At 46.5% G+C, this 13360-nt stretch overlaps 1 protein-coding gene across 1 annotated transcript in view; it reads right to left on the bottom strand.

Annotated features, from left to right (window-relative positions):
- Positions 1-13360, bottom strand: part of ANO10 (anoctamin 10) — a 154376-nt gene that overhangs the window by 124856 nt on the left and 16160 nt on the right. The window contains exon 3 of the mRNA XM_073630309.1: positions 8059-8241. Within this exon, the coding sequence (XP_073486410.1) occupies positions 8059-8241 (183 nt within the window). The remainder of the gene's footprint in view (positions 1-8058; positions 8242-13360) is intronic.

Below are 13360 nucleotides of genomic sequence, written 5' to 3'. Positions count from 1 at the left end.
GTAATTAATGTCCTTAGTCTGCTTGTCTTCAGCAAACTGTTTGAGGGCTTTCTTGTGCATCATCTTTAGAAGAGGCTTCCTTCTGTGAAGACAGCCATGCAGACCAATTTGATGCAGTGTGCGGTGTATGATCTGAGCACTGACAGGCTGACCTCCCACCCCTTCAACCTCTGGAGCAATGCTGGCAGCACTCATACGTCTATTTCCCAAAGACAACCTCTGGATATGACGCTGAGCATGTGCACTCAGCTTCTTTGGTTGACCATGGCGAGGCCTGTTCTGAGTGGAACCTGTCCTGTTAAACCGCTTCATGGTCTTGGCCGATGTACTGCAGCTCAGTTTCAGGGTCTTGGCAATCTTTTTATAGCCTAGGCCATCTTTATGCAGAGCAACAATTCTTTTTTTCAGATCCTCAGAGAGTTCTTTGCCAGGAGGTGCCATATTGAACTTCCAGTGACCAGTATTAAAGAGTGAGAGCAATAACACCAAATTTAACACACCTGCTCCCCATTCACACCTGAAACCTTGTAACACTAACGAGTCACATGACACCGGGGAGGGAAAATGGCTAATTGGGCCCAATTTGGACAATTTCACTTAGGGGTGTATTCACTTATGTTGCCAGTGGTTTAGACATTAATGGCTGCGTGTTGTGTTATTTTGTGGGGACAGAGTGTACAAGCTGTACACTCACTACTTTACATTGTAGCAAAGTGTCATTTCTTCAGTGTTGTTACATGAAAAGATACAATAAAATATTTACAAAAATGTGAGGGGTGTACTCACTTTTGTGAGATACTGTATACTTTAACTTCCTAGACTGCTACCCCCATTTTTCTTGGCAACCTATGGCCACAGCACTGGTACTTAGTAGTGTACTTACTACACTGTCAGCTTTAACACTACCTGGCCTTGATGTTGGCATATTTTATGAGTGTGACGGGAGTCACTTTTGGGGAGGTATTAACACTCAGAATAATGTGTATTGGGGGCTCATTATGTAACCATTGTGTGATGTTGTGGGTGGATCCGGGTCATTGTTCATGTGGCGCCTGCAGTATTCTCAAGTGTATAAAAAGAGCCTGCATTCGTTTCAATAAGAGTCTGATTCCTGTTTGACCCCCCCTTACAGAGCCTTGTCTCGTACTTGGGGGAAGAATTATTCGTATGGGTTTCTTGTTCGGCTGATTGGAGTGTTCGGTAGCTGCCTTTGTGTTTGGAAATGGAATGTCCTAAACGTCTTTAACCCCTTTCATACTTGGGGTGTCGTTACAATTGGTGGCAAGCGGCGGGATGATTTCCACAGCCAAGAAGGACAGCTACAAAAGGACACAGGCCAATGGAATCACAGTATGAACGGCTAAAGCACTCTACCCTCAAGGACTTACTGGAGAACCGGGGCCAACCGGCCAACAACCGTAAGAGGGACATTATCGCAGAACTAGTCGAAATGGATATAGCCGAAAGACCCAACATAACTGAAAGGCCCAGCGTAACAGACAGGACACCCGAAGAGGCAAGTTTTGATCGGGCTGTTAACAGAAGACTGGCACATTATGGCCCTAACCCTACAGCGGAGATCTTAGTCAGAGTTATAACGGCTGTGGAGGCAAATTGGCTACAGCAAAGAGGTGCTGCAGCAGCAGAAGTCACAGCAGCACCAACTGAAAGAAGAAAGGTACATTTTGCTGCTTTTAAAAATGTAATCGAAACAGAAAGGGAGATTGATGGGTACCTTGCCGATTTTGAACGGCAATGTGCCCTACACCGGGTGCCCACAGAGGAATGGAATGGGTTACCATTTTGTCTGGGAAGTTGTCCGGCCGGGCCAGTGAAGCATTCAGGGCCATCCCAGACAAGGAGATTATGAACTATGGGCTGGTAAAAGAAGCACTTTTGGCCAGGTATGCCGTCACACCGGAGGCGGTTCCGAGAGACGAGCAAGCAGACTGGAGACTCATATACCGAGTGGGCATGCCGCCTACATCGCACGGCATCCCACTGGGTCGCTGGATGCCAAGCAGTATCCGGGGAAGAGGTGCTGCAGCTGTTCCTGCTGGAGCACTTCTTTGACAAGCCCCAGAAGTCAGAGTGGGTCTGAGGCTGAAAACCTTTCACCTGGCCTGATGCAGCTCACCTGGCGGATGAATACACATATACTGGATAATATACTGGATAACCCTGTGGTCAAGACAACAGCTCGGCTGGATTATCGATCAGCGGCACCCCCTCCAGCTGGCGCCTACATCCACAGTCGTACCGCCCTACAGCACCACCTCCGGCAGCCACTTATTCTCAGTAGCCCAGGTTCAACTCCCAGGACTACTCACAACCCATCAGGTGTTTCGGGTGTAAACAGCTAGGGCACAAAAAGCCAGACTGTCCGTTGAATCCAGCCAGGCAGTCCCAGTCGTGGAGAAAGCCAGCAAGGGGGAATCCCCGCACATTCATGCCTGCGGCTCACTGCGTTGAGGAGGAAGAATTGGGGCATTGGGGCGTCCTGCACAAGGCTGATCCAGCACAAGCAGCTAACCAGGACAACAGGCAGTAACACAGGCAGACTGTCCGGGTTAATGGAAAGGTATCCAATGGCCTACGTGATACTGGCACCACCATGACCCTACTACAGAAGAACCTCATCCCAGAGAGCCAACACACCGGAGACACTGTAGCTGTAAGGGTAGCAGGAGGCACCATTTTCTGGCTAACGGTTGCCCGTGTTCACCTGGATTAGGGGGTTGGTTCGGGACACGTGAATGTGGGGGTGATGAAGGATTTGCCAGTGGATGTACTACTGGGGAATGATTTGCCCCCCCATAGTTTCTGCTTACGCCCCGATGGGCCCCCTGAAGCCAACCCAGTGACTACCCGTGCCCAGACCCGTGCTGTTGGAACCAGGTAAGACTATCTTCCCCGACATGTATCTTAGATCAGGCTCCCCTAGGCTGGGATACCCCAGAGGCATTTGGGAGGGAAACCCGGGAGGACCTGGCCTTACACAATTATAGGGCTAAGGCAGATACTCAGGAAAGGGGAATAGATGGGGAGCTTTATGAATGGGTGGGGGATAGACTGTATAGGATCCCTTCGCAGGAACGACAGCTGGTGGTACCTAAGAAATACCAGCTGGAGATTCAGCGAATCAGGCATGATGTACCACTAGCAGGAAATCTAGGGTCCCGTCGCACAGCCCATAGAATTACACAGAATTTCTTCTGGCCCAATTTTAACCAGGATGTGCGACAGTACTGCAAAACGTGTGACACATGTCAACAAGTAGGTAAGTGGGGGGGGGGGGAACCACCTTAAGACCAGGCTTATGTCCATGACTATTATTGGGGAGCCCTTTTACCGCATAGCCGTTGACATTGTGGGTCTCTTGACCAGGCCTAGTCCATCCAGGAAGAAGTATATTCTCACCGTGGTGGACTACGCCACCCGTTACCCAGAGGCAGTAGCTATGTTCAGCATTGAAGCAGAGACAGTAGCTGATACCCTGGTTAAGATATTTACTAGAGTGGGGTGCCCTAAGGAGATTCTCTCTGACCAGGGAACCCAGTTTACCGCTGTGCTCACCCAGCAGTTGTGGAAGGTGTGTAATATTAAGCCCTTGCTGAGCTCACCTTACCACCCCCAGACTAATGGTCTCTGCGAGCGCTTTAACGGGACCCTCAAGCAAATGCTGAGGACCATTTCGGACGCTTGCAGAAACTGGGAGAAATTCCTGCCCCACCTGTTATTTGCGAACAGAGAGGTCCCCCAGGAATTTACTGGGTTCTCTCCCTTCGAGTTACTCTATGAGAGAAGGGTCCACGGACCCCTCGATCTCATTAGAGGACACTGGGAGGGAGAGACAGAGCAGGAGGGGACCCCCATAGTGCCCTATGTTCTGGAACTCAGGGACCGCATGGAGCAACTGTCTCCGATGGTAAGGGAGAATCTCCAGGCGGCCCAGGGGAGACAGAAGAGAAGAGACAGAAGAGATGGTACGATCAGGGGGCCCGACAGTGTATCTTCCAGGTTGGGCAGAAGGTCTTAGTGCTCAAGACCGACAAGATGCAGGCATTTTGGCAGGGCCCGTAAAAAGTAGTAGCCCAGGTATGTGATACTACCTATGTTATTGCCAGCTGTGCAGATGAAAGAATCCAGCGAACCTTTCATGTGAACATGCTGAAGGAGTATCAGGAACGGCAGGAGGATGTTGCTGCAGTATGTGCCCCTGCCGGGCTACACGACCCTGGCTGTGCATAAGGTAGAGACCCCTGGACAAGCACCCCTTCGACAGCCTCCCTACCGTATCCCTGAAGCAGTCCGAGAAGGAATGCGGAAGGAGATACAGGAGATGATTCAGTTAGGAGTCATTGAGCCCTCTGACAGCCCTTAGGCCTCGCCTGTAGTCCTGGTGCCTATGAAAGACGGAACTACCCGGTTCTGCGTGGACTACAGGCGACCCAATGAGAAAAAGACCACCACTGACGCCTACCCGATGCCCAGGGTAGACGAACTGCTAGATCGTATAGCCAGGGGACTTTATTTAACTACAATAGACCTGTGTAAGGGCTATTGGCAGATTCCCCTGGCCAAGGATGCTATCCCCAAGTCGGCATTTGTTACCCTGTTTGGCCTGTACCAGTCTAAGGTCATGCCATTCGGGATGAAAAATGCCCCGGCTACCTTCCAACGCATGGTGGATAGGCTCCTCGATGGTTCTTAGGAATTTGCATGTGCATACCTGGATGACATTGCAATCTACAGTGGGTCTTGGGAGGCCTGACCTTGAAACCAGACGAGTGCCATCTAGGTATGGCGGAGGTGCAGTACCTGGGACACCGAGTAGAGTGTGGGGACCAGAGCCAGCCAAGTAGAGGCACTAGCTAACTGGCCCACACCCCGTACTAAGACCCAGGTATTAGCCTACTTGGGGACTGCAGGGTAGTACCAACGTTTTGTCCCTGATTATAGTAATATTGCCAAGCCCCTGACTGACCTGACGAAAAAGAATTTACCTAGACAGGTCATGTGCTCTCCAGCTTGTGAAACCGCGTTTCTAGTCCTAAAGCAAGTACTTGCCCCTGTCTTGGCTGCCCCAGTACCTAACAAACGTTTCCTTGTCCACACAGACGCTTCCATGTTTGGACTGGGGGCTGTGCTGAGCCAAATTGGGGAGGATGGAGGAGAACACCCTGTCGCATACCTGAGCAGAAAGCTATTACCCCGGGAAGTGAGATATGCGGCAGTGGAGAAGGAGTGCTTGGCCCTGGTCTGGGCACTTAAAAAGTTGAACCCTTATTTGTATGGACAGAAATGTTCATTAGTCACCAACCACAACCCATTGGTCTGGCTTAACCATGTCTCAGGAGACAATGGCAGGTTGCTGCGGTGGAACATAGCCCTGCAACCTTACAATTTCACCATCAGCTATCGACCCGGTAAGTAAAATGGCAATGCTGATGGGTTGTCCCGGCAAACAGACATCACTCCAGCCTCCTAGTTCCGGACATCCCCAAGTTGACCCAAGAAGGATCAAGTCGGGTCTGCCGGAGTGTCCCACAAGGAGAGAGCCATGTGACGGGAGTCACTTTTGGGGAGGTATTGACACTCAGAATAATGTGTATTGGGGGCTTGTTATGTAACCATTGTGTGATGTTGTGGGTGGATCCAGGTCATTGTTCATGTGGCACCTGCAGTATTCTCAAGTGCATAAAAAGAGCCTACATTTATTTCAATAAAGAGTCTGATTCCTGTTTGACCCTCCGTACAGAGTCTCGTCTTTTACTTGGGGGGGGGGGAGAATTATTCATATGGGTTTCTTGTTCGGCTGATTGGAGTGTTCAGTAGCGGCCTTTGTGTTCGGAAATGGAATGTCCTAAAACGGCTTTAACCCCTTTCATACTCGGGGTGTCGTTACAATGAGATTATTGAAATATATTATCACAATCAACACTGCCGGATGTTGCCAGGGTGCCCCATATTGGAGTGTTGATTGGAGTGTTCGGTAGCGGCCTTTGTGTTTGGAAATGGAATGTCCTAAAAAGGCTTTAACCCCTTTCATACTCGGGGTGTCGTTACAATGAGATTATTGAGATATATTATCACAATCAACACTGCCGGATGTTGCCAGGGTGCCCCATAAAGATTTTGCTATAGCTCCTGTGGTGTGAAGTTACACCCCTGAATTCATCCTTAAAACTCACAGCAGAAGCACTGAAGTCAGTCTCTCAGCAGCTCAGCTCACCATGTTTCCCCGAACAGAGGTCCCGCTCTGTGTTCCATTAGGGTTTAGGAGGTCTGTTGAGTCAGCACAGGGTGAAGGAGGAGCAGAGCTGCTGAGAGAACAAGTTCAAGATTTCAGTGCTCCTGCTGTAAACTTTGATGATTCATTGCTCCACAGTGACTGCAACTACATATGTCGCTGAGGGCTTGTTTAAAACGCTTTTGCTGCTTGTTAACAACATGAAATATTTGAATATCCATAGTCTGGCCCCAGGTTCATTATTAAACAAATATTTCTGGGTTAAAACCTGCTGGTTTACGTCTTAGTCAAGGAGAGTGCGAATGCTTGTAGTGCCGTTCTAAGCAAAACAGGAAAGTGTATATAGTCTCGCTGGTACTCAGGACTGGGGTGCTGGCAAAAAATATCACCATCCAGTAGTGTATAGCATACATAGAAAAATCGTTGCTCAACCCTATCCAGTCTATGTGGTTAAAAGGGGTTGTAAACCCTTGTTTTTTTTCATAAAAATAACAAACATGCTTATACTTATCTGCTCTGTGCAATCATTTTGCAAAGAGCAGCCCCGATCCTCTTCTTATGGGGTCCCCCGCCAGTTCTCCAAGCGCCTCTTCTTCATCGGGTGCCCCCACGGAAAGCCGCTTTGCCTGGAGGCACCTATGCGGGCTCACTCCCGAGTCCCGCTGGTGCGCCCATTGACACAGACAGCGGGACTCTGCCTGGTCCCCCCGCTCCTGTGTCACTGAATTTGATTGACAGCAGCAGGTGCCAATGGCTCCTGCTGCTATCAATCAGTCCAATGAGGAGAGAAACGGTGGCTGGAGCTGCAGCACTCGTGTACATCGTTGGATCGGATCAGGCTCAGGTAAGAAAAAAGGGGGGGTCTGGGCAGAGATGCAGCGCAGAAGGTTTTTCACCTTAATGCATAGAATGCATTAAGGTGAAAAACCTTGAGGCTTTACAACATGCATAAAAGTTGGCCTTAGCCTTGCACTACTCCACATGCCATGTCCTCTGACATGTTTCGCCCCACTCAACAACCTCTGTGGCTAAGCCCCGTTGGGTGGGAGGAAACATGTCAGAGGAGATGGTAAGTGGAATGGTGCAAGGCCAAGGCCAACTTATACATGTTAAAAGAGAAGCATTGTTTTTTTTTTTTTTGTTTGTTTTTTTAAGAATCAAATAGGTGGGTGCAGAACTGAGAACTGAGCGACTGAACACCACTCGGTTCTCATAGCTCCGTCAGCAAAGATCTGCAGGCTGTCAGTCACAGCTCTCTGCTCATCTCTCTCCTCGCTCACTGGAGCTTTGAGCAGTGGAGGGGACAGGGCGGTCAGCTCAGCCTCTCAGCAGCTCGCTGAGAGGCTGAGCCGGTTGTCGGTCCAGGTATCTGGCAGAACCTGACTCCGTGGTCATGATGACGCGGTGCCTAGACCGACTTCTGGGTGGTCAGCAGTGAGCGGACTTCAGCCTGCTTTCTGCTGAAAACAGGTCACAGGAGTGCAAAACGAACTGCACTCCTGTGATCCATAGGAGAAGCCCAGCCAAACGAGCTTTTGCTGTACTTCTCCTTTAACTACATAGACTGGATAGGGTTGAGTGGCAACTTTTCTATGTTTGTCAAGGAAAGACTGTAGGTGGTGCTGGGCTAAATGATTGTACAGCCGATTGGGCATCCACGCTGCAATGAGGCATTGTATTCTGCTTGAGGCTTTTGCAAAAACCCCACAGCAAGCCCAGTATTACTGGTAATAAAGCAGAATCCAGCATTGCAAAACAAAATTCAAATCTTTGTTGTAGTAATAACACAGAAAACCAAATCTTACTGTCAAAATTTTTGAAGTCCATCCGGTTGTTGTACAAAAAAGGTCTCATAGTGCCATCCAAGCTCTCCTTCACAAAACCTGCTGCCTCTGCTCCAATGAGAAGCCGCTTTGTAGATGCTCCTACGACATAGATGTACCCCTTCTCTTCTGATATTACCTCTGGTTTTATCAAAAGCTGTGCGCCTGAAAGAAGCATATAACCATCCTTTATACATCAGATACATAATTCACAGACTCCAAACAGGAAGACACTTTTATTAATACAGGTTCTATATTTAATATGTACATACAGTTGCCACTGATTTTATTGGAAACAAAGTACTATTTTTTCTGATGTCTGTTGACACTCACATCTGGAGGATAATGTAAAGGCATTTATACTCCTCCTCTCCGACACTCTGCGTGAAATAAAGCACAACCATGGGAAAATGTCCAGCTACATAAACTTTTTAGCAATAAAGAACCCTTTGAAGGGTTAGGATCCCCCAAAAGATGGAGCTTACAATACCAACTGCTACGAAAAATGCATCGTCATCCTGAACTAGTTGTGGATTGGAGATGCCATCTTTTTCCAGGTCCATGATACTAGCATAACAACAGAATCAGCAAATTCCATGTATGAGTAGTGGCTTATATATACATACACACCATAGTCCTACCGACTAAATAATATACATTAACTAGAAAAGCTACAATTTCTGGGGAAATTGTGAAAAGTGTTCTTGCCTCTACAACTGGAGTGGGCGGAGTAACTGGGTGGGATGGAGTGGCTTGAGTAACTGTGAAAAGTGTTAAAAAGCTTAATATTTTAAAAACTATAAATAGTAGTAAAACAGTTGAAATTCCATCATTAGCTGAAAGAGCTGAACATTTTTTTCAAAAATGATTTTGTTTTTTTTTTCAAAAATGATTTTTTTTTTTTCAAAAATGATTTTTTTTTTTCAAGAATTAATTTTTTTTTTTTTTTCAAAAATAATTTTTTTTTTTTCAAAAATAATTTTTTTTTTTCATGGGGCGGTCATATAATGTTTTGGCTGATCATGGGGTGGTCATAATGTTTTGGCTGATCATGGGGTTGTCAGCTTTTGTCACCTCCCACTCTAGTTTGGAACATTTCGCCATTCATTCCTATGGGACCAATTTCGCCGCAAAAACGATTATATTTCGTGAACCATTCGGCGAAACGTTCCACAAAGTAATAGCACACCAATTAAATGACATTGATTCCGGATTCACACTGGTATTTTTCAGCTTTTCACAAAGTTCCACAAGGTAATAGCACACCAATTAAATGACATTGAACATTTCGCCATTCATTCCTATGGGACTAATTTTGCCGCAAAAACGACGATATTTCGTGAACCATTCGGCGAAACGTTCCACAAAGTAATAGCACACCAATCGGGAACAATCCGCACGTTTCGGTATATAATTTGTCTATGTAGTGTAAAAACTGTGGGAGGAGTTAGGGTGGTAAATTTGGCTATAATAAGAATAATAATATATATGTGAGATAACAGTAAGTGGTCTTGCTATGCAAGAACACTTAACTAATTCAATACAGGGCACTTACACCCCCTTCCTGCCCAAGCCAATTTTCAGCTTTCAGCTGTGTCGCTGTTTAGATGACAATTGCGGGGTCATGCTACACTGTACACAAACAGAATTTTTATAATTTTGTTCCCACAAACAGAGCTTTTTTTTGGTGGTATTTGATCAAATCTGCGTTTTTTTTATTTTTTGCTAAACAAATAGACCTAGAATTTTGAAAAAAAAAAAAAAAGGGTTTTCTTTTTTCTGTTATAAAATTTTGTAAATAAGTTTTCTCCTTCACTGATGGGCACTGATAAGGCGGCACTGACAGACACTGATAAGGAGACACCAATGAGGTGGCACCAATGAGGTGGCACTGATGGGCGACACTGGGCACTGAAGGGTACTTATGGGTGGCACAGATAGATAGATAGATAGATAGATAGATAGATAGATAGATAGATAGATAGATAGATAGATAGATAGATAGATACACACACATTATATATATCTCTGACGGCCTCATTTCGTGAGACCAGAAACGGCCAGGACAGTACAAATATCCCCCAAATGACCCCTTTTTGGAAAGTAGAAAGTCCAAGGTATTTAGTAAGAGCCATGGTGACTTTTTAAAAATTGTAATTTGTCACAATTTTTGGAAAAACATAGAAATTAAAAAAGTTTTTTTTCACAATTTTTTTTTTTTTTTTTTTACATACTGTCACCATAACTGGTGTGGCGGTAATCAGGGACACTGACTGGTGACAGTATTTAAAAAAAACAAAAAACAAAACAACAACATTTTTTTATAGTTTTGTAAATATTTATTTTCTATTACTTTAAATTTATTTTCTTTGCATACTGTGACCAAAACAATAGAGTGTTACCATAGTAACACTAAACTACTCTGGGGAGGTGATCATGATTTTTTTCTTTTTTCCTACAAACTACGATTGCTTATAACAATGAATTTCGCTGTTATAAGCAACCAATTTTTTCTGACTGAAAACAATTCATTCAGTATTTACTATTGAGATTAGCTGTGAGTGGCCACACCTTATAATAGGATTTTTTATAACAGCTTACCTGTAAAATCCTTTTCCTTGGATGGACATCACGGGACACAGAGCCTCAGTAATTACTGATGGGTTATATAGGTATCACTGGTGATTGGACACTGGCACACCCTATCAGAAAGTTCAACCCCCTATATAATCCCTCCCTCTGCAGGGATACCTCAGTTTTGTAGCCAAGCAATATAGTGTATTAGAGGGGCGGGACCTCTGTGTCCTGTGATGTCCATCGAAAGAAAAGGATTTTACAGGTAAGCTGTTATAAAAAATCCTATTTTCTTTCCCGAACATCACGGGACACAGAGCCACAGTGATTACTGATGGGATGTCCCAGAGCAATGCTATCCGAGGGGGGGGAACCACAACCAAGTAGGGTGCAATCAGACCTGAGGACCCTGTACCGCTGCCTGCAGCACACTACGCCCAAAGGAGATATCCTCCTGCCTTCTCACATCCACCTGATAGAATCTGGTGAATGTATGGACTGAAGACCAGGTTGCGGCCTTGCAGATTTGAGCCATAGAAGCCCGGTGATGCACTGCCCAAGAAGCACCAATAGCCCTTGTGGAATGTGCCCTGATCTGAAACGGAGGAATCTTCCGTTTCAAACCGTAAGCCTGAATAATCAACTGTCGAATCCATTTAGAAATGGTAGCTTTTGACGCTGCCTGTCCCCTATTGGGACCCTCTGGCAGCACGAACAAAACATCCGTTTTGCGAATCTGAGCAGTTACTTCCAGATAGGCCTTGACTGCTCTTACTACATCCAACGAATGTAGTGATCTCTCTTCCGGAGAACAGGGATCTGGAAAAAAGGAAAGCAGAACAATGTCTTGGTTTAAATGAAAATCTGAAACCACCTTCGCTAAAAAACTAGGATGAGGGCGCAGTACCACTCTATCCTTGTGTACAATCAAATAAAGCTCCTTACAGGAAAGGGCTGCTAATTCTGATACTCTTCTAGCAGAAGAAATGGCAACCAGAAAAATTAACTTCCTTCAACAAGACCAAAGGAATCTGACTTATTGGTTCAAAAGGCTGTTTCTGTAACACAGACAGAACAAAGTTCAAGTCCCAGGGGTTTAGGGGCGCCCTAACCGGAGGATTAAGACGCGTCACCCCCCTGTATAAAATTTCAGACCAAAGAATGCGAAGCAAGTGGCCGCTGAAATAATACTGATAAGGCCGAGACCTGGCCCTTGATGGTACTCAAGGCCAGCTTCATCTCTAAACCCAATTGTAGAAAATCCAGGATTCTACCTATCACATATTTTCTGGGATTCCAACCCCTGGATTCACACCAGGATATATAAGCTTTCCAGACTCTATGATAAATCATTCTGGAAGCTGGCTTCCTTGCATTGATCAAGGTAGATATCACAGAACCTGAAAGCCCACGACTCTTCAGAACGTGGGTCTCAATAGCCAAACCGTCAAATTTAGCATTTGTAAGGCAGGATGGAACACTGGCCCCTGAGATAACAGGTCTGGGCGTACCGGTAGTGTCCACGGGGAACCCACCGTCATCCTTACTATTTCCGCATACCACGTCCTTCTGGGCCAAGCGGGGGGCCACCAGAAGTACTGACTTCCTTTCCTGCCTGATCCTGCGAAGGAGTCGTGGCAGTAGCAGAATAGGCGGGAATGCATAAATCAGTGAGAACAGATGCCACGGAATCACCAACGCATCCGTCCCACATGCAAGAGGATCCTTTGTTCTTGCCACAAATCAGTCTATCTTTTTATTGAATCGGGATGCAAAGAGATCTACATCTGAAACCCCCCCATCTTTGGCATATGGCCCAAAAGACGTCGGGGTGCAGAGACCATTCCCCTGGAAGTAATTTCTGGCGACTTAAATAGTCCGCCTGCCAGTTCTCTATCTCTGGAATGAAAACTACCGATATGCATGGCACATGCTTCTCTGCCCACAGCTATACCCTGAGCTCTTAATCTGGCCAGAGGAGGAGCTAAGACCTTTGTGAACACAAGAGGTGCAGTGGCTATCCCAAAAGGCAGAGCCACAAACTGGAAATGGCGTCCTATCTCGAAGCGCAGAGACTTCTGATGAGCAGGAAAAATGGGCACATGCAGATATGCATCTCTGATGTCTATCGATGCCAGAAATTCTCCTCCCTGCAGGGTGGAGACTACTGTCCGAATTGATTCCATGCGGAAGGATTGAATCCTTAGGAATCGGTTCAGATCCCTTAAATCCAGAATGGGTCTGACACACCCATTTGGTTTTTCGACCGTAAAAAGGTTGGTATAGAAGCCCAATCCTTGATCCTTTGCGGGAACCATCATAATGACCTCCTGCGACAAAAGTCGCTCTAACACCAGAAGGAGCGACTGCTTCTTCTCTGGGTCTCTGGGGACACTTGATCTGAGGAACCGAGGAGAGGGAAATTCCTGAAACTCCAGCTTGTACCCTAAGGTTACTGTGGAGATTACCCATCTGTCCTGGAAGTCCTCCTGCCAGAGCTCTGAGAACTGTCGCAGTCTTCCCCCCCACTGGAGCGAGCGGGGGCGCCCCTTCAGGAAGAGGTCTTAGTGTTTTGCCTAGTAGGCTTCTTCCCCCCAGGGCTTCTTTTGTCCCTGGGGTTGACTCTTGTTTCTGGACCCAGACGGAGGAGGCCGTCAAGACTGCCTGGAGGCTGAAGCCCCTGCCGCTGGGCAAAGAGTCTGTTTGAAAG

Source organism: Aquarana catesbeiana, linkage group LG05 (genome assembly GCF_042186555.1).
Source record: "Aquarana catesbeiana isolate 2022-GZ linkage group LG05, ASM4218655v1, whole genome shotgun sequence".
Taxonomy (NCBI): Eukaryota; Metazoa; Chordata; class Amphibia; order Anura; family Ranidae; genus Aquarana; species Aquarana catesbeiana.
This window is presented reverse-complemented; position numbering and strand designations above follow the sequence as displayed.